Raw genomic sequence first — 22,483 nt, forward strand, 5'->3', positions numbered from 1 at the left:
TACCATGCAGAAGGTGGCCGCCCTCTGCTTCACTGCCAGTGGAGAGCTCACAGCGGGGCTGAGGGTGGAGACGGGGCTGAGGCTTGATCCTGCTCAGGGACCTCTACTGCTGCAGGATATCCTGAGACAATGCCAAGGAAGGCGTCCCCACTGCGGGAGGAGACCAGGAGGACAATGGTGACTGCCTTGTGATGCCCGAAGGCTGACTGGTCCTGAGCTTAAGGAAACCATGCCTCCAGGTGAAAGACAACTGTGCAGTCACACAGCTTAATAACCACGTCTTATTTTTATATTCTGATGATTTAATATCTGGGGCCTTGCTGACTCTGGAGGGACTGCCCCCTCCAGGGCAGCCAATTCCTGGAGAGAATAAACAACTTTCCCACAAGCACACTTTAAAAATGCAATCCGGCCAATCTGCAACCCACAGCCCAACCACCTCCTTTGCTGGACACTTACCCTCTGGGGCACCATTCTTCTTCCCTGATCGTTCCAGGGGCAGGTAGCATACAATAAGGGACAGCCCCTATGCCCCAGAGCCTGCTGAAATCATTCAAACTGGCCAGTCCTAAGGCTGCTTACCCTGCCCCATCAGAAGCCACCAAAAAGGCTCTGGCCCACTGTCCCCACTCCCTCTACCCCCGACCCACCCTGGTGCTTTCCTCTGTGGCTTTCCGTGCAGTGGCCTGGCTCTTCTTCTGGGCACTGTGAGGAGCTAGCTGTCTTTCCTATGGCCATTGTCTCTTGATCTGTTGGTTTTCTTGGGCCTTGAATTTTCTATAAATACACTATATTTAAAAACCCATAGCTAGATGGAATTGGCTTCACACAGATCAAAAAACTTTATGTTTCCATTCTTAATTCCAAAGTGGAAGAGGAAGACGATAACGTCGTGATGATCTGGCATGTATAAGAAGGAGCCTGATTCTTTGAGGGACAAGTGATACTTACTTTCCAGGGGAACCCGCACTTTGTGGGGGCACCCCGAAAGGCTGCGGTGGTGGGGGTAGAGCCCTGTCACATGTCCTGTGCCATCGCACCCAGGGATCGGGCACTTGGTCTCCCTCTTTTCAGGCCTCAGCGAATCTATGGAGAAATTAAATTGAGAAATGCATTTGGTTTCTTAGTTCCCTTCCCATTCAATAGAATGGCCTTGCAGGGTGACATTCTCACTTTATTCAGTTTTACTGTCATAAACATTCTTCTCACATTGCCTTGAATAAGACCCTCAACTAAGACCTGTGGAAACAGAAAACATGTTTTCAATTTTCTTGGTTTCCTAAGCAAAGGCTAACACAGGGCAAGGGAGTGTTAAAATACAGAGATGGTTTTACGTTGTCATGTCACATATTGTAGTTAGAGCCTCATTATGAAAAATCAACCCTGTGCCAGGGGGTGAACAGGCTCCCAAAAAGAAAAAAAAAAGTGAGAAAGAATTTATTCAAACAAAACCACTTCTTACTGAAAGTCTAGAAAGAGCCAGATTCAAAATGACAAAAACTAAGAAACCACCGTATCTGAGAAAGACCCATCCAGCCTTGGCCCTGCAGGTCCCTGGGCTTGGGGGTAGAGAGCAGAGCCTGCTCCCTGCAAAGCAGCTGGCGGAGTTAGGACAGGGCAAGGACACTGGCTGGGGTCCTGCCTGTCCAGTGCTAGTGATGCATGGTCTCGAGATTCCAACACCCCCACAGGCTGCCACTTAGGATCAGTGTGCAGGGAGTGCGGGCAAGAACCTGCTGATCTCACTCTAAATGCAGAATCCGAAAACTGAGGCAGCAGGAAGACTTGGAAGGGAAATGTTCTTGCGGGAGACTTACAGAAAATAGAAATGCAAAGACTGCGGGCCACTGAGCAGCGGTCCAGGGGGCACCCCCAGGAACACCAGTGTGGGCGTGGCTCACAGGAGCAGCCAGGCATGGCAAGGGACACCTGTTGATGCATCTTCTGCGAGTTGGGGTGGGAGAGGCTGCAGACGAGCTTGGGGTTTGATTTTCTGATACACACTTTGCCACAAGTTAAAGGGTTATATAAATATATGCAATAAATGGGGACCAAACATGAATGCTGGTGAGCTTAGAGCTAACACAGACGAAGCCTTATTCAGAAATGTTCACATTCGTGACCGAGATGGCAGATAAAGTTGAAACAGAGATGTACTCATAGAGCCAAAATTGCCTTTCTAACTTGTGTGGGAATAACCCCAACCACGGGGAGAGCCTGTCCCGCAGCACTTGGGGCATGAAGAAGACAGAGCACCGGAAGATGAACAGAAGCCCTCCAAGAGGAGCAATGCGGGAGGAAGTGAGGCTATTGGGGTCTGCATCACGAAGCCTCAGGTATAATGAGCACACTAGATGTGTGGATGTGAAGACTGAAAACGGCCAGTGTGGTCCTGCCCAAGAAGATGCTGGCGATGGAACGTGGGCCTCGTGTGCTCCTGTGCAAGGGGGCACAAGGGCTGGCCGCTGTCGTGGGATGTGGCAGACATCTCCGGGGTGCTGTATTGATTGCAAGAGCAGACGCACCCTCTGCGATACCATGGCACCCCAGTTGCTGGAAGATAAACATTCCTGGGCAGATGGGGCACAGCAGGTTGTATGTAATGCAATTATATGGGGCATGGATTCAGCAGAAGGGGAAGAGCCAAGGATCCTTTGAGTCGTCCTGCACTGCAGGTTGGGGAGGTCAGGAGACAATTCGGGAAGTCCTAAATGAGCAAGGAATGACCAGTTGATGAGGCTGTGACCAGCAGCGGGCATTTACGCTAAGGAAAGACAGGACCTAAATGTGCTGGTGTCGACACTGTTCTCTTTGCATTTTGTAAGAGACAAATTAAGAGTTTTGTGAGGCTCTATGATTTGTGGATATATGTTTTATTTAATCTTAAGAATAGTGCCAAATTTCAAGCGAATGTGAAATCTGTACACCACTAGGTCCAAATTCCTAAAATCTGATTAGAGGAACTGAAGGGGCTGATGCCACAGCATGGTAAGTTAGAAAAAAGGAAACAAGCCATAATGTGTATTTTGATGTCCTTCCTCTCTTGGACCTTGCCCAGGTAAGGCCACATTTCTAAACCACCTTGAAAGGACTGGCGTCGCGCACTTCCTCTCCTTGCCACACTGTCTGCAGGAAGCCGGAGAGGATGCTGGAGATAAGGCAGGCTGGCTCCTGCCCAGGTGCGGCTCACTGACAGTTCCCAGTGCCCCTTTGTCTGCAAGTCCCTCCTCTGCTGGGCAAAACAAAGATGCAGGGAAATGCTCTGGAGGGTAGAACCTGTTTGCATGATAAGAAGGCAGAGCCTGAGCTTAGGGCGACTCTCAAGCGTGGCTCTTCCTCTATTTTCTTTACACAATGTTGCATAATGAGGGTGACCTTACACTCTGGTGATGTTACACCTTGGTTTTCCTGGGACTGTCCTCATTCACACCTGAGGAACTCATGTAATGATTCACAGTGTTCCCCTTTTCATAGGCAGGACAATCAATGACATGGCGACTCTACTTACGTTGCAACCTACATCTCATTAAATGCTTAGTAGCAGGAGTCTAACCACACTAATTTTAGAATTGCTGACTCATCTAAAAGCTGCGGTAAAATGAGGTTTTAAAATTCTTGCATTCTTTCCTTAACGGCGAAGTTGCATGGGCAAGGCGTCTGGGGAGTTAGGATGGTATTTTGGGGAATATGGCTCTCAGCTGGGATGAGCATTGACTTAGAGCATGGAATGCATGTCAGAGAGAAAAAAAACACCCTTCTTGTGCCTTTGGATCCCACATTGGGAACAAGGAACAGGAAAGGGAATACTCAGTTTGGACTCTGCAGGCCTTCTCTAGACTAAGCCTGTGATTCCTCTGCAATGTGGGCTCTGCCTTCTTCACCTGTTTTGCTGACTAGCCTGCCTTGCAGAGGCTGCCTCCATGCCTGAGGCACTAGGATAGACCGCTGATTCATCTAGTCCTAGCAGGAATTCAGCAAGCCTCCAATCAGCCCATATGTTTACAAACACGAATTATATACCCTTAATTTTTGAAAACAAAAAAAGAGAAGTTTTAAAAGCTCTATAAAAATATCCAAAGGATCATCAAATACTTTCAGCTGTAGCTCAAATAAGGTTCTCTTAAGACTAGGTTTCGTTGCCTGTAAGGTATCATGAATTGTAAAATAAAACATCATTTTGTGTGCTACTTAGAAAGAAAAAAAAGGTTGGTAATTAAACTGTGGCATGCCCTTCAGAGTTCAGAGATGATAAAACAGAGAGATGATGACTCCTGTAATCCCAGCACTTTGGGAGGCCGAGGGGTGCAGATCACATTCGAGACCAGCCTGGCCAACATGACGAAACCCCATCTCTACTAAAAATACGAACATTAGCCGGGTGTGGTGACAGGTACCTACAGGTGCTCCTCGGGAGGCTGAGGCAGGAGAATCACTTGGACCCAGGAGACAGAGGTTTCAGTGAGCTGAGACCATGCCATTGCACTCTAGCCTAGGTAACAAAAGTGAAAATCCGCCTCTCAAAAAAAAAAAAAAAAAAAGAAATTGTGGATTTGGGGAAATTTGAGTAAATTTCATCTTTTTTCCGATTTTGTAGTTTACTTAGAAAGTTAAATACAATAAGTTGCACACTAGTGGGAGTGCACAGAGCTAGAGACAGCGTCCTGTCCTGAATCACAGGCTAGTCATTAATATTCTGTCCCCACTGCAACCCTTGCAGGATGCTCGCGTGGTGTTACCTCGCTCCTCACTACATGACACCATTTTATCCTTTTTTCTTTCCTCAGCTCTGAGCTGCAAGACATCATTTGTCAAGATTGCAGGTGAGTGCTAAAATGGATTGAAAATGACCAAATATACAATTTGTTTCTGGATAACTCTCAGCAATCAGAACTTCTCAACCACACTAACATGTTATTCTTGTAAGCTCCTTGAGTTCACTGCCCTGATTTTTTCTAAGGTACTCCTCCCCCTAAATCTGTGCCTCTCAGGTTTCAGAGGGACCAATAATCACCTGGAAACTTATGGAAAAAGGAAAAACAAGTTATGGCGTACTGATGATGATGGGATCTGGAAATACTCATCCTGATCAAGGAGTCTAGGCACTAAAGACTGCCGCTGGGAAGCTCCATAAGACTGCTGGAAACAGCATCAGGCCCATCTGCTGCAAGACTCCGGGGAGAAGGAGCAGGGAAATGCTTCAGTGAAGGAGAGACGCGGTTTCCCCAAGGTCTGAAGAACAATTCTAAAGTCTCCTCAAAGCATATCTACTCTCTCATTCAGGTTTGGCCCTGAGATGTATAGGACCTGAGTTAGATAGCCGGTCTCATAAACACATTAACAGCCAGGTTTATCCCAAAAAGGACCAGAGCGTTCTGCCTGGATTACAAGTTAGATAATCCAAGAATGAGGGTGGGAAAGAAAAGTTAAGTTTCTGGAACTGATTTGGCAATAAGTGATTGAAGATCCAGTAAATACTGAGGTACTTCCAACAATGTCAAATAAAGTGCTTTCTAAAGGTATGACGCAGTTTTAAAAAGCAGTTAAATTAAAAGAAATAGATGCAATGAACCTTTTCTCATGTGTGAAAATACTCCAAAACTAACACAGCTTGATTGGAGGTTAATCTAGAGAGTGGGGGAAAAGAAAGAAATTGTTTATTTTATAATTATAAATTGACTTTTAAGTTGCATTAAATTGTCAAAAAGCTATCTGAAAAAATAATCAAATCTGACCTTTTTTTCCAAACCCTAAAGCACTCTTATTCCTAAAATAAATGCAAAAATGTGTCTTACGTTTATTGTTAAAGATTTGTCTTCCACCCATGTCAACAACTTTGGTTTGCCTCCTTTCCCCGGCTAGGTGCTCCAGCAGGAACCTGTCGAGCTCTTTGTAGGTGTTATGGAAAACACAACCTCGCTCAGCCTGCAGAGCAATTGCCTGCTCCAGCAAACTTAAGTTCCCCTTGGCCTTTTCCAGGTCTTTACACTCCTCCGTCATTGCTGCCAGGCTCTCGCTATCTTCCTCCCCAACACTGGGGAAGGAGGGCCGGGCATGGCCATCCAGGGGCTCCGCGTGAGCATTCGGTGGGTCTTTCCTTTCTGTTTCAGAATCACACCTGTTCTCGCAAGGGATAAACTTGTCACCTTCAGTTTTTATTTCAGGAACTTCCAACAGGTCTTTTTTATGATCTGTTAAAACATACTTTGGGGCCCCAGGTGGTTTGGTTTCTTCTGAGAAGTTGGAGCCACTGTCCCAGCCGTTTTCTGCACTTTCAGAGTTACTTTCGTTGTCATCAGAGGAGCAGAACGGTGGCTGAGAGTCCTCGATCTTATCTCTTCCATCATCAGAATGAATCAGAAAGCATTCTTCTGCTTCATCACTCTCTGCTCTTAAAGACTGGATGCCACTGTCATTTACGTTTTCACTTATGGTCTGAACAGATACATTTTTTTCAAATTTCCCCAAGTGCATTAAAGACTTGACCATGAGCTCCTGATAACAAGAGTACCTGTCTTCCTTCCTACTGGAGTTTTCTTGTGCAGTTGAAAGAAGACTTTCATCCATAGATTTTATCACAATTTCCTCTATGGAAAAAGAAAACCAATATTTGAGAGCAAGAAAAAAAATGTTTTAGGAAAATTGCACCAAATTATATGTATATAAACATATGTATTCATATACATATGTATACACACATACATATATGTACACATATACATACAAAGTATGTGTCATATGTCATCTCTATTAATTTTATAAACATTGGTGAGAGAAACACATATCCTCTTAAGAGAAAACTTAGACCTTAATATTCTGAGAATTGTGTCAAAAGAAATGAGCTATTATAATTTCCAACATGTTAAGAGCTAAGTGCGTCTGGGGTGCTGACCAAGACAAGAAGTAGATACTTAACGATAATAGTGTTTGCTGAATGTGAAATTATTGCTGCTGTACTTATATTCCCAACTGTTAGCCAACCAGAAGAAAATCAAATATATGTAACAGTATACACCGTAAAGGCAATATTGATCAGCTTCTCTGTTAGCATGTCAATGTATTTTCAAACCATTTGGTTCATGTTTTCTACTCCCTAGTCTTTCTCAGACATGCTTTCAGATTTCACGGAATGTTAGCTAAGAAGCAAAATACATCTTCCTGAGACTTTCAAGGCTTCCTGTTTACCTTTGTAAGTGTCAGCCTAAAATTCCATATTGAAGGAAACACAAACAGGAAGATTAGCATGATCAAACCGTATCTTAAATAGTAACACATTTTCTGGTCCATGACTCACTGCATTTGTGTAACGAGAAAATGAGACCAGGTGGGGCTGTTGGAGGGTGCTGGACAGTAGGCAACCAGTTGTTCTAAATACCAGGCTGCTTTGGGTCCAGAATGTGAAGGCACCCCTTGAGAAGCCCCCCACCCGATGCCTGCTGTCCAGGACAGTCCCTTGGGTGCCCGCTACCCCTTTTGCTCTGGGAGTGGCCAGTTTGGGGTGACGGAGTGTACAGATGACAATCAGCCCACCCAAGCCCATCCCAGTGCAAGACACAGCAAGTGAGGACGCGGAATCATAGGTGACTCCGGCCCAAGCCCAGACACGTGGGGTGTGCCCAGCGAACACCAGGCTGTGAAGTGCCTGCAACAGCCCCCAGGCATCCAAAAAATAGGAGGACTGTTTCTGCGTCTCCAGGGCAGGGTGGGGGGATGGGAAGCACCCGATAAGAAGCCCCATTAAAAACTGTTAAATACACCAAGAGCAGTGCATTCTGTGCTAATAAACATCTCTGGAGGGAAGGAAAGCACAGCCATCCGGTGTGAGCACTGACGGAGAGGGTGTCTGTGTGGAAGACAATGTGTCTTTTTGGTCTCATTTAATTTTTTATAAACATTGTCTCCGACAAGGACACTCAGAAATACATCTCCATCATCTTCCTTTCTGGTAATTATCTCAGTAAATCAACACTGGACTGCCAGGATCAAGTAAATATTGCCATAGTAACTAAAAGCATTTTTGGATGAAGGGAAGAATTCAGTCACAACACTAGCCCCTGTAAATAATGCTGATTATAGGGTGCAGTCTTTTGTTGGGATCTATTCAACATAAACTGAAAAATTTAACATTTTAGTTCCTAGAAAAGAGGCTGGATAAACAGGCACATAATATTTGATAGGATGGCCTACTCTCTCCTGAATTCATATCGGAGGAACTCCAGGTTTAAATAATATATTAAACACAGTCTAAAATGCAAATGAAGTTTTTCTCAATATCACAGTTGGCTATTAAGAGAAAGTGTAAAGGGTTATGATAATTTTAAAGTATTATGAACTACAGAAAACAAATAAAAAGCATTTTCAGTGAATATGCTCAATTCATTGAACTATTCTCTGACTGCACTTAACTACCCACATGTGTACGATAATGATTTATAGACATTATACCTAATTATGCATATTTGGGCTGTGTTAGAGTACTAACAAAAGCTCTAGAAAGCAACAATTACCTCTGTTGCTTAGCTACATAGTTTAAAATATTCCTATTAAGTGCAGATCACCAGAGAGGCGGGAGTGACAAAAACGCACATGTGCACGACAATGCATTTCACTGTGCTGCTGCCAACTGCTCGCATTTTGGGTCATTTCCAGTTTACATAATTGTTTGGTTCAACTGTTTGTTATATGCTAAAAGAAAATATTTATTAATTATTCCTCAGAAAAAGAGGAGCCCCACCGACAGAGGTGCCTACGTGCACAGCACGTGCGGGTTTCTAGGGATGTTCTGCAAATCTGTAAACCAACTTTCCACATCCTCCCCCTCCCAGGCTTTTGCTGGAGCCGTAAGAAAAAAAGTTGAGTCTGCTTTGGAAGCTGAGAGATCTGGGATGGGGTGCTTGTTTCCCCCAGCTTTGTGATGGGCTGCCTGCATTTTCTCAGGCTGCCTGTGTCTATTTTCCTTGGGGGCATGGTGATGTATTTAGTGCCCCTGCCACTGAACCAACATAAAGAGCCCTGTCGTTAGCATCAGGTGGACCCAGGCTTGAGTTCTGATCCTGGCGCCCTTTCTTGTGAGCTCACTGGGGCTGCGTCACCCACCTGAGCTTGGCACCACCAATGACGCATTGAGGAGAACAGTTATCACCCTGTGTACCCTGCAGGGGCCGCACAGGAATAGCCAACAAGTATCCAGTCAAGGGTGGCTTTCTTGTCCCTGCCCCAGGTATTGTTTTAGAAGCTAGTCACGGCATGGGTTGTATGCAACCCTTACCATAAATAAGATTGGCTTGTTTTTTACCTAGGATAATTACTAACATTGACCCTCAAGGGTCTCACTATCAAGAAGACTCAACTGAGTTCAACCCCACTCCCAGCACACTATGCCATGTTCACCAGCTGCCTTTGGAGACTGGGAGTGAGTGTGCAATGTGCGATGTGGAAGGAGAAATCTCTAGGGGGTTGAGGTGGTGTGGCTGGCCTGGGCTGCCTGCTGCGTGACCTTGGACAGACCCTTGGTTACCTGAGACTGGGTCCTCATCTTCAAAACAAGGAAGATCCAATGATCTGATGACTGGATTAGATCAGTCCAAGGATCCCTCTTAGGACAACAAATTGTTTGTTTCTGGCCTGGTGTTCAGCTGTGTATTTCATTTCATTGTCACAATAAGCACAAGAAAGGCATTTTCGACTCCAGTGCACACAGGGGAAACTGCAGTTCTATGGAGGGCAGGGCTTGCTTGAGACCACGTGGCCAGCCAGGGCACATCGCTCCAGGTCCCACAGCCACAGAGGCTGAATGTCCTGGTCGGTGTTTTGGAAACACAGAGGCCCTTAGGAGCAATGGCTAAGAACACGAGTAGCTCATGATTTTCCCAAGTTTGAGTATTAATTTATATGAAGATACTAAAATGCAATTGTCAGCTAACTTTCAATGAGAAGAACGATGATGCTGACATTATAAATAAAATAAACAACACAACAAAATAGAAACTAACAAGTGAATCAACCTCAACTTTCTTAACAGCAAAACTCTAATAGGTCAGAAAATTTCTAGGATCAGCTCTTGGCGGGGCATAACCAAAGGGTTACAGCCAGAGAGCAGACTGTTCACGGGTCCAGGACTTTCTCCATCCTGAGCACATTTATAGTGTGGGGAGGGAGCAGGAGCTGGAGCTGGGATGCTTTTCTAGAGCGAAAAGTAAATGCTTCTGCCTGATACGTACAAGTTCACGGTTGTGTATTTATTTTAAACCAAGACCTCCACTCGGAGTTTTCTGATAATCCTACAGATAGATACTAATGAATCCTGGAATAGATGCTGGCTGTTCTGAGATGATACAACTTTAAAACATCCTCTGAAAGTCACAACATATTTTGAGTTTGTCTCCTTTGGTAACTGGATTTTACTATAATTGGATTTCAGTTCTGTTTCTGTAACTAGCGAGGTTCCTTTTATAGGTAAATCGGTTTTCCAGGCCTCTTGAATATGTACATTTTACTGGGAATAAAAGTCTTGGAAAAATGAATTCATCTTTCAAAGTTCTGAAAGCAGAGTGGTTTACCCCTTATTTGCTATCTGTTGAAAGATAACATAGGTTAAAAGTGTTCTTCCAGCCCTTAAAACTTCTATGACTGTGACGGGTTTCCCCAGGAGTTTGTGGTTATGCTGCTGGGGACCCCACATCTGGGCTTGGTTCATCTTCCTTCCAGCGACTCTCATTCTCCCCGCCTGTGTCAAGAAAGCCCATCTTATTGCTCTTCCTCCTTTCTGGTAGTATGTGCAAGCTCATCTCCCAAGGAAGGAAGAGGTAACTGCATGGCTTGTCCACGTTTTTGTCTATCCCCTTAACAGGGATCTGGATAGTTTTGAAAGACAGCAGTTTGAGGATATGGATGAAGTTTGTGCCATAAAACAGAATAAAACTTTGCAGCATTGAAGCTCCTGACCTCAGTCTCTTCCTAAGCACCAGCCCTTCTCTCACCATCTGAGATTCCCAGTTGCAGATGACATCATTGGCCACATACCTGGCCAGGTAAATACCCTGGGGTACCCAGAGTAAATGAGAGACTGGATGAAAAGCCCTATGCTGGCTTAGGCACTAACTCAGCTCTCTTTCCTCCTAGGAGGGTTGGGGGCAACTTGTTCAGAGGGCTGAAGGCAACTTAGAATCTTTGTTCTTTTGGCTAGGCATGGGTCCTGCCATTACCGGAAATTGTGACTTCATGATTTGACACTGTAGGAAATTTGTTCAGTCTGGAGTCTGAAGGTAGTCATTGCGTGAGGACAATTGAATTACACAGCACAGTTAGCTGGGAAATAATTATTTTGCCTGTCCTTCCTATTGCTTCCCAATTATCTTCCTTCTAACACCTATAAGATGCATTACCTTCAGCGTCAAATCTCTTTAGTCCCCAATGATTTCATCTGTACAACTGTGCCCATAATCACACATACTGGTGGCATTATGTGGACTAAATGATACCATTTATATGTCTGGAATATATTAAGAACTCAAAACCAATGGTCACCTCTGTTGTAATTTTAGCATATTCATTATTATTATTATTAGTGGTTCTAATATGAAGTATAAAAATAGTTAACCTATTTTTGTGAACCTGCAAATAGATGCCCATCAGTGCTTGTAACTATATGTTTAACTGGAGTACATCTAGACAACATATTCACTTGGTTAATATTAAACACATACAGTTATCAACAAACTACAATAGAAGGTGGCAAGTCAGCGACCAGATGCAGTCGGTCTTCATAGCACTTCCAAGAACATGCTGATGCAAAAGCACACACACTTTCTTAAATACTTGACTAATTAATGTCAGCTAGAGGCATTATACTGCAGTCTAACCACAAATGATTCAAAGACTTTCCCTAATACTAGATTCAACCTGCAAATTTTCATGAATCAACAAGTAAAACTGAGCCAGGAGCAGTGGCTCACATTTGTAATCCCAGCACTTTGGGAGGCTGAGGCAGGCGATCACTTCAGGTCAGGAGTTCGAGACCAGCCTAGCCAACATAGTGAAACCCTGTCTCTACCAAAATACAAAAATTTGCTGGGCGTGGCTGTAATCCCAGCTACTCAGGAGGCTGAGGCAGGAGAATTCCTGAACCCAGGTGGCAAAGGTTGCAGTGAGCCGAGATCGCACCATTGCACTCCAGCCTGGGCGGCTGAGTGAGGCTTCATCTCAAAAAACAAAACAAAACAAAACAAACACACAAACAAAAAACAAACAAATAAAACTGATCGGTTCAAGGAAACAAAAAACGTCAAGTGTAATTATAATTTGCAGATGAGCTATGAGGCTTTAAATCACCTGATAAATGCAGCAAAGTCAAACAATTTACTTAAACACCTTCAAATCAGAATACAACTTTGTTTCAACCACAGAATTGCCAACTCTACTTCAAAGCCAATATTACTGGATCCAGGATGATTCTGACCTGAGATCTATGCTCACTCATAACTACGCTTTAAAATCTTTTCTATTAATTCTTATTGCTAACCATAATTTTATATATCATAAAAATTTATTGCATAAGAATCTCATTGCCTTTTGTTTGCATAATTAGCACTTCTTCTTAAGTAACAAAGCATTTTGATTCCTTCAAAATTCACATTCAGAAAAAAACATTAGCTTTAGTAGAATATACACCTAGTTTCATTTTCTACTAAGTCAAGTTTCAGATCTTAATTGTTTTCTATAATTTTTGAGATTTTTTGCACATCCCTCAGCTTCAGCCTCATTGCAGAAAGTGATTAATGATATTCCAATTCCTAGAGGCACGTGGCTACCAGGAACTAAAGTGAATAACACTCAGTGGGGAGGAAAGAAATCCTGAAGTTTTGAAACATTAAACACATGATACTTAGCACACAAAGGGTGTTTGATGAATAAGTGAAGAAGCGAATCAATGAACTAAAATGTGTACCTAAAAGGAAACAAATCATTTATTTTTGAAATAATGGGCACAGTGATATCTTTTCTATAAGACATCATTTTCCTTCAGTGTCCTTCTGCAGAAGACTCTAATCTGCCAACTTTACGTTGATTCTGTAGTCAATTGCTATAAGCATTTATTCAAAAAATATTAAAAATATTAAGATCACAGACCAGTTGTATTGGTTCATGTTATTTTGGAGTAAATACCATACATGTTGATTAAAAAATAAAAAAAACAAATGTTTCAGCTGTAATATATTATATGTATTATAATCATGAATTAACATTGTACATAACTTGATCATTGCGAAGTTGTCTTAAAGCTTAAATATACCCTTGAATTTAAAAAATTCTTTCAAAAATTCTTCCTGTTAGGAAGAAAAAGTGCTCTTCAACTCTTGAGACTTAGTATCTTGTATTTTCTTCAAAAAGAGGCATAGTTCAATCCACTGCTTTTGAAAATGGATAGGGCAAGGACCCTCTGTTTCTTCTCTATGGACCCTCCACAGTTACTGATTTAAAATGAGTCCTCAATAAATGAATGTCAAGTAAAATAAATGTTTGATTTTGCTTCCAAATCTAAATATGCTCTTACAACCATACAAGCCACATGCTCTACATGAATGAGGACAGAGTCCCTAGAGCCAGGGAGAAGGTCGGGTTTGGGCGGTCCTTCATGCTACCTGCGGTAGAGTGATCGTGTGTTTCCAGTGGGCCGTCGTCCTCCGTCCTGTCACCACGGTCTTCTTGGCAGTCCGCGTTTGGGCTGTAGTGTCGGGGCTTCATTAGCAGGGATTTCCTTTTGTTGACGGGGACCCCCAAAGCCTGATCTTCAGCTCTCCTCTTCTTTGCCATGGAGCAATCATAGGCAACACTGTAGTGATTGAGGCAAATTAAGAATATGGTAAACGAGCATTTACTGCTGTTTGACATTTGACTTTCATGTCATCTAACCTAAAGCCTTTGGAAACTTGGGACTAGAGGTTTAGGGTTAGTCACTGGCACTAACAAAAACGTCCCATCTGTGGAATCCATTGAACTGTGTGGATTCTATTTGACTGCCTATCAGAAGAGTTTTTTTTTTTTTTTTTTTAAATCATCCTTAATCCTGAGTAAGCATATGTTAATCTGTGCTTTGCTTGGCACTACACTAAATACCCAGGGAGGGATGAAACAAGATTTGCAGTGGTTTGCTAATCCTAAGAAACAGCTAATGTGAAAAATATACCACCAGATACAAAAAAAAAAAATGTGTCCAGTATGGATAAATCATAAAGTTTCTCAAATAGTTGTTTGCTACTGAAACTGCTTATCTCTGCCACAGTTGTGGCTCAAACTTGAAATGTCACACATCTTGGGCTTTGACTTGAAAGGAAGGCACACAGAGCGAGGGGCTAGCTATGAGCCTCCTGTCTGCTCGTCTCCAGTCATCTAACACACAAAACGTGAAAAGATGCTACGTGGCATTCTGCCTCCTGATTCTCACTCACTTGGCACATAGAACAAATAAAAGGAGGAGAAATAAGATTGGATTTCACAAAAATGGACAACAGTTTATCCTCACTCCTGTTCTCATATGGTTTTATTTGGAAATGCTCCTGAGGGTGGCCCTTTCAAAATAGATTTCCTACATATAGCTCACTCAGAATTAATGCAGATCACGCTATGTGTGAAGTTAAGACAAACATTCTCTTGGCAAGATCCATGAAAATCAGAGGGTTTAGCCAACTGCGAGTCTATGAGAGATATTTATTAAATGTATTTTGAAGAAAAATGTAGAGCTTTACATGAAAAGATCCAGAGGAGAGAATCCTAGATTCAGAGTAAAAACATAGGACTTACTCCATCTCTAAAAGATGACTAAAATCCTCAGGAAAATTACCTAAATAAAGAAAGGCCTTAAACCATTATTTTACAAACATCAACGCAAAAGATGGTGGCCTATTCGTGAAAATGACTCAGTTATAGTCACATAGGAACTCTTGGCTTTAGAAGAGTAGATTCAAAAATGTCCAAGGGGGGAAAAAGCATCATTTCTTCTAAGAAAGAAAAAAAAAAGATTCTGGAAGAAGATATAATTCAAGAGCTGAAAATGTCTTTAAGAAGATTTAAAAGTATAAAATTAAAAATCACCTTGATAAGTAAAAGAAGAATGAAGTTTCTAAATCAAGCAATGTGCTTTCACAAAACTTCTCTGATGAGCCCAAATTTAAAGGGACCATGTACAGAATATGGAGCAAAATAGAATATAACCAGATGACTGTAAGAGCACACACCACCGTGATAAGAAAACTGGGCAGAGGCCGGGCGAGGTGGCTCAAGCCTGTAATCCCAGCACTTTGGGAGGCCGAGGCGGGTGGATCACGAGGTCAAGAGATCGAGACCATCCTGGTCAACATGGTGAAACCCCGTCTCTACTAAAAATACAAAAAATTAGCTGGGCATGGTGGTGCATGCCTGTAATCCCAGCTACTAAGGAGATTGAGGCAGGAGGATTGCCTGAACCCAGGAGGCGGAGGTTGCAGTGAGCCAAGATCGCGCCATTGCACTCCAGCCTGGGTAACAAGAGTGAAACTCCGTCTCAAAAAAAAAAAAAAAGAAAAGAAAACTGGGCAGAAGGTGAGGACCTACCTGCATGGACTGCCTCTGCTCGTTTGTCAAGGAAAACGCACATCTACACCGTAGATTATGATGTAGTGAGAGTCAGTACAGAGGAGCAGAAACACCCTTATGCTTGCCTTCTTTGTCAAAGGAGACTGGCTTTGAGGGGCTCAACAAGGAGGCAGAAGACACAAACCAAGGGGGCATAGAGTTCCTAGAGAAACTCTACAAACCTCTTGAAACTCTTGAAGAGAGTTAAACAGGTTCCCTAAAGTAGCTCAAGTACCCTAAGTCAAATGAATTTCCACCAAAAAAATCCTTACAAAATATAAAACGAAGATCACTAAGCCATTATCATGAGCCAAGATTAGTAGCAAATGGGAGAGACTCCTATGTCGTTCAGATATTAAAGCTGGGAAAAGAAGTGGATTCTAAAAATCACAGTCATTTAAGCATAATGTTGGTATTGGGGAAAAGGCTAACAAGGGGTATTAAAGTGAAAATGTTTCGGGATCCTGATTTCAATTCTTTTGCGTGAATACCCAGAAGTGGGGCTGCTGAATCATATGGTAGTTGTATTTTTGAGGAACATTCACCCAGCTTTCTATGTTCATTACATTTCTATGTTCGTTGCAACTATTCCCAATAGCCAAGGAAACCACCTTAATGTCCGTGAATAAATGATAAACTGATATGTGGTGCATACATACAATGAAATAAAAATATTGTGATATGCAACAATATAGATGAAGTTTGAGGATGTTATTCTCAGTGAAATAAGCCAAACAAATGAAAGACAAACACGGAGTGAGTGCACTATCAGTATCTACAATAGTCAGAATTATAAAATCAGAGTGGGATGGTGGTTGCCAGGGGTTGGGGAGAGGGAAATGAGAGTTGCTAATCAACAGGCATGAAGTTTCAGTCAAGCAAGATGAATTAGCTCTAGAGTCTGCTGTTCAACACTGAACCTACAGTCAACAATAGTGTACTGTACACTTAAAAATGAGATCTCATGCTCCATGTTTTTACCATAATAGAATAGAGGAAGGAGAGAAGGAGAAAGAGGAGATTATCTGTTGGCATCAGGAAGCATTGATCACAGAGACCTCGCATGGTGGGGATGGCTAATAAAATATCAGTCATCAAAAAAAAGTCATTTCTTTCTTTGACGGCTGGGGCGATGAATGGGCCTGAACCCACACTACCACTGAGAGCCTTACAAATTGTGTGTTGTTAATATCATCTTCCAAATTTACTTATACAAACAAGTAACACTTTCAGAAACACGTTAACTGCTAATAGTGAGGCCGATATTTGAGTTCAAGTCTGTAACTCCCCAAAGCTCTCGCCCTCTCCTCCATTTTACCACACCAAGACATAGATGTGGGTAATTTCTGTGTGCATCCGACAGCTGTTTAAAGTAGAAGCTGGATGAAATAGCAATCTCTCAAACTAGAGGAAAGGTTCTGGACACAGGAACTTGCCCAGTGATTTGAGTGAGGATATACACAACAATCATTCAATCTGAAGAAGATACTGAGTTACAGCAATGACAAACACCTAGAAAAATATAACTAAGATGCTCCCAAAATGTCCATAGCCTGGGACAGGAGCATGAACCTAATGAGATGGCAATTGATGGCCATAAAAATCAAGTTCAATATTTGGGTCCAAATAATAACTGTGTGAGTGTAGAATAAAGAGGATATGTAAGGTTTTTATCACAACTACAAGTATAGCTTATAATAAACTATTGTATTTGATAATAAGAGTATGTGAAATTACTTAGGTAATACTAGCTGTGTAATCTGCAATAGATAGTTACATTTCTGGAACATCAAATTCTTCATCTACCAAATGGGAATAATAACTTCTATATCCACAGGTTTTGTGGATAAAAGAGATAACATCTGTGCTAGTAGTGACAGAAATAGGTAAAGATGGAACTGTCCTGGCTCCCAGCTCAGGGCTCTCTGGATTCCATCAACACTAGCTAATGCTGTCACTTTGTAGCCTCACAAGCTTTCTCCCTGGCACGCTACAGAGATTTACGCATGCATGTATGTCCATAAATGCATTCTACTTTTTAACATATTATTTATATTTACATAAATTGCATTAGATTTACACATAACATTTGCTTTAAGTCTCACATTCTGTGCATTTCTCCATTGGAAAATACCCACGGCCCAGGCAGCATTTGGAGCTAAAATGAAAGGCTTTATAATAAATATTACCCTTTGTGTGTGCATGGAAAATGGTCCCTTTTCCTAGTTTTCCCTGAGGGCACACTATTTTGGCTTTATTGTGACACTTCACTGTGACACTGCAATGAGGGAAAGCCATGCTTTACATGTCACTGAGAGAAATGCCACAAAATGCTAACATATCTTCTCAAGGTTGCCAGAAATCATTTCCACTGGGCTGTGTTTTCCCATCTGTGGAGCTCTGAAATGTTAAGGAAATAAATGAGCTCTATTATCTATATTTTTCTAGTAGATGAGAAAGAAAGAGAAAAAATACACTCAGCCCTGCATTTATTGTTCTATTCAATCAAACTATTGCTTTAAACATCGAACATCCCCCAGGGAACTTTATCAGTGCAGAAAATATCTTTCAACTCCATACTTTTCAGGTTTTGATTGTATTAAAATATATTTAAAAGATCTATATTTTTTACCTGAAACTTTTTGATTACATATTTGAGAAATGCTTCTATTTAGAAACTTGAATTCTCACTTGAAATGGTATTTCCTTTGATGACAACAGTTGACTGAAATTTTATTTGAAAAATCATAGAAGCAAACCATCACTAGATAACACTAGTGATCAAATCTATGCTGAAAGTATGTTTAGAAGTCAAATGCGTTGACCTTTCAGGTTTCAGAAAAGATATGTTAGTCTGTGAGTCTGCCAAATCTAGAGTTTTCAAATTGTCTACTATTGTAATAGATTCTCAATGCAGTTTTCAGAAGATATGTAACATATTTGTAAAATGTAGGTTCAGCAATAGATACATTCTGTGCACACATCCCAAAAAGAATAAAATACAAAAATAAACAGAGATCGTGAGCCTGTGAGTCCAAGGAAAACACTTACATGCTCCAACATTTTCATGGAGAATTCATAACAGGTATTCCTACTGATTTCTTCTAATCAGACAGAACACCGCAGATTCATTGAAAGGGGCCAAGAAGTATGAATCTGAATTAGTACTAAGAAGATTGACAGAAAAAAAAAAAAACAAAGATATGATGATTGAAAAATAAAAAATTAGACTATTATTATTTGCAGAGACATGTTTGTGTTTGCGGGAAATCCAAAAAAAATCTACAGAAACAATTTAAAAATAAGTAAATTTGGTGAGTTTACTGTTCAAAAGTTAATTGTTCTTCTATAAACCAGCCACACTCAATTAGAAAATAAAAATTTAAATGTACAATAGCACAGAAATATGAAACACCTAGGAATAAATCCAACAGATGTACAAAACCTATACACAATAAAGAACACTAAGAAACTAATGAAGACCTAAATAAAGAGAGAGATATAATGTGCTCATGGATGAAAAGACTCAGTATAGCAATTTCAACTCTCCCCTTTCTTATCTGTTATATTCAGTGCAATTCCTACCAGTGTTCCAGGGGATATTTCTTAGACATTAATGAGTTAATTCTACAATTTCTATGGGAATGAAAAGAATAAAGAAGAGGAAAGACAATGTTGGCAAAGAACAACAAACTTGGAAGACTTACAATCTTGGATGGCAAACTTTATCATAAAACTGTGGTAGTTGAGATTAGGTATTATTGGTGCAAACATAAAAAAAAAAAAAAAAAAAAAAAACCAGACCACTGGCACAGCACAGATATTCCATTTATCAGGTCCAGAAAAGACCCACACGTATACGGTAAATTGATGACAAAGGCATCATTGGGTAAAGGGCTGTTTCTTCAGTGAATGGTGCTCAATCAATTGTAGATTTATCTGAAAAAAAGATGCCTCTACTTGTACTTCACAGTATATACAATAAACAACTCCAGAAGGACTGTGAATTTGCACTGTAATATAATAAAACTTCTAGAAGGAAATGTGAGATAATATCTTCGTGACCTGAGGATAAGCAGAAATTTCTCAAGCAATTTACAAACAATGCTAATTTAAAGGAAAACACTGACAAATCAGAGCACATTAGAATGAAAAACTTTTATTTGCCAGACGTTGTCAACCAGTAAGGGGAGCCTCCTATTAATATCCTATTTCTCCATCCATTCACACAAGCACTGTCAGGTTGTGAAGAGCTATGAGCCCTGCTTCTTGATATGCACGCTCTTCTATATGTATGTCATGCTATATGGTTTTCCAAAGACCATTAAGAGAGAAAAAGCAAGCCAAAGAGTGGGAGAAGGTATTTGTGGTACCTACATCAAAAAATAACTTCTATACAGAATATATAAAGAATTCTTCCAAATAAATAAGATAAGACACACTGCCAATTTTAAAACTAGGCAAAGTGCATGGGCAGTCACTTCACAAAAGAACTTTTGGCCGGTGCACAAATGCAAACGTGCTCAGATTATTTCATCTCCAGGGAAATGCAAACACCTACACTTAGGTACTGCTTATGCCAACTGGGATGGCTAAAATGAAAAGATCGACAAACCCCAAACGTCGGTAAGGAGCTCAGGCAACTGGAACCCTCACCGCTGGCAAAGGTAAATCCATATGGCTGCTTTGTAAGCTTCTCAGCAGTATCTACTAAAGGTGAATAGATGTCTACCCATGGCCCAGAAACTCCATTCCTAAGTGCACACCTGAAAGAGCCATGTCCATATATGCACAAAAAGGCATGTTCAGTAATATTCACAGCAGTGGTCTCTCCCAAACTGGAAACATTGTGTAGTCCTTTGACTGCAGAATGAATAAAAGATGGTGGAATATTCATGCCCCTGAATACACTGGCCATGAGGAAGAGGCAACTGTTGCTACAAATAATGCTGATGAACTCCATACACATATGGTTGAGACAAAGAATCTAGGCAATGAAAGTGCATACATAACGTCCAAAACCAGCACAATGAATTGATGGGGGCAGAGTCACAGTGATTACTTTTGTGAGGGTCATGGCTGGGGGAGGTATGAAAGAGATGGCTGGGATGCTGATAAAGTCCAGTTCCTTGTTCTGGTGGTGGTTTCATGGGTATGTTCATCTAGTGAAAACTCATAAAGCTAGACATTCATAAGTCGTGCATTTTTCTGGATATGTGTTATACTTCAATAAAGTGTTACTTAAAAAAAAAAAAAGAGTCTTAACAGGTGCATTTGCAGCCTGGTATAATGTACCACCAATGTGAGCTGCAAATTTCTTTGATTACCAGAAGCATTACAGACTCAAAGTCAAAGGTCCTGACTTGAATTGTAGGTTCTAAACCCAGGCGAGCCAATGATAACAGGTGAGATTTAGTGAGTTACAATGTGCCAGGGGGTGTTCTAAATGATTTACACATATCAGTCCACCGAATTCTTGTAATAATATCCTGAGGTTGCTGCTATCACATCTCTAAAGCTCAGAGAGGTTGATATGTCAAATATAAAGCAGCTATTAATGAAAAGATTTGAACCCAGGCAGTCTGGACCTAAATTATATCTATAATTATGTAATATTAACCTTAAAACTATCCACATCATACTACTCAATGATTTAATGAGCAGACTTCTCCGGTGAGTGAACACAGCCGATGATGGAAGAACATAAAAAGCTTTCCAAATTATGATCTTACTTTGTAGAGACCAATTGCTGAACTTTATTTGGCTTAGAATTACAGTCCTCAACTTTTTCTTACAGGATAGTATCAAATTTCCTTTATGCTGATGAACCCCATACACATATGGTTGAGTCAAAGAATCTAGGCAATGAAAGTGCATACATAACGTCCAAAACCAGCACAATTAATCCATGAGGGTGGAGTCAGGGATGACCACTGTTTTGAGATACTGATGGAGAAATTTTCCTTGACGTAGGAAAGAACAGGCATTTTTCATTTATAAATATAAGATGAGGCGTGATTAAAGAGAGGTGATTCTTTTTGTTTTTTGGTTGAGAGTTTGCCTTGCAGCTGTTCTCAATGGTATCCATGTGTACATTTGGCCTAATTACCCAAATACATAAATTACTTGAAGAATCATGTCTGTGTTAATTTGCATTTCCATACCACATTTCTAAAACAAATGCAAACTATACTTAGAATAATGGTTATTAATTAATGCCACTGATTTTTAAACCCTTTTGCATATGTCTAGGTAAAACAAAACTCAACAATTACTCAGCAAAATCAATGTATATGGACAGTGCTATATTTCCAGTTTGTATACCTTTGGAAATATTCACTTATTCAATAAACATGTAATAAGTGCTAAATAAACATTTATTTAGCAATGTCCTAAGTTTTAAGGATATAGCGTTGAAGAAAGTTGAAAAAAATGTCTCTCTTCCTAGAGGTTTATTATGGGGAAAGGAGATAGAAAATCATTAAATTAAGTAAAATACATAGTATGTTTAAAGATGTTTGCTTTGGGAAAAAATACAGCAGAAATCCTTGCCTATGCCTATGTCCTGATTGATTTTGCCTTAAAAAAAATACAGCAGAAAAGGGAAGAGGAAATATATGCTAACAAAGGATCAGAGTTTTAGACCATGTGGTCAGGAAAAGCGCCATCAAGAAGGCTAAATTTCTGTAAAGATCTGAAGGCGGTTAGGTAAGGGAGAAAATGCAGAGACGGGGGGCACAGGATTTGAGGCAGCAGAAACAGCAGGTGCAAATGTCCTGAGACAGTGTTGTGTATGGCACATTTGAAGGCGAACATGGAGGCTTAGGCACAGGGAGGGAGGAGGAATAATAGGGCATGAGGTCAGAGAAATAATGGA

The 22,483-nt window shown here is 41.1% G+C and overlaps 1 protein-coding gene and 1 long non-coding RNA gene across 15 annotated transcripts in view; both read right to left on the minus strand.

The window, feature by feature from the left end:
* The window catches only part of LOC116563444 (suppression of tumorigenicity 18 protein), a 309,774-nt gene that overhangs the window by 54,926 nt on the left and 232,365 nt on the right, over window positions 1–22,483 (minus strand). For all 14 annotated transcript variants that reach the window (XM_032296070.1, XM_032296073.1, XM_032296069.1 and 11 more), the window contains 3 exons: window positions 13,638–13,828; window positions 5,793–6,584; window positions 952–1,086 (listed from right to left, as the gene is read on the minus strand). In XM_032296070.1, the coding sequence (XP_032151961.1) occupies window positions 952–1,086; window positions 5,793–6,584; window positions 13,638–13,828 (1,118 nt within the window). The remainder of the gene's footprint in view (window positions 1–951; window positions 1,087–5,792; window positions 6,585–13,637; window positions 13,829–22,483) is intronic.
* LOC116563447 overlaps window positions 13,658–22,483 on the minus strand; it is a 241,191-nt gene continuing 232,365 nt past the window's right edge. The window contains exon 7 of the long non-coding RNA XR_004274398.1: window positions 13,658–13,828. This is a non-coding gene — a long non-coding RNA (uncharacterized LOC116563447). The remainder of the gene's footprint in view (window positions 13,829–22,483) is intronic.

This window comes from Sapajus apella, unplaced genomic scaffold (genome assembly GCF_009761245.1).
Source record: "Sapajus apella isolate SASKATOON/1434 unplaced genomic scaffold, GSC_monkey_1.0 scaffold35, whole genome shotgun sequence".
NCBI classification, from domain to species: Eukaryota; Metazoa; Chordata; class Mammalia; order Primates; family Cebidae; genus Sapajus; species Sapajus apella.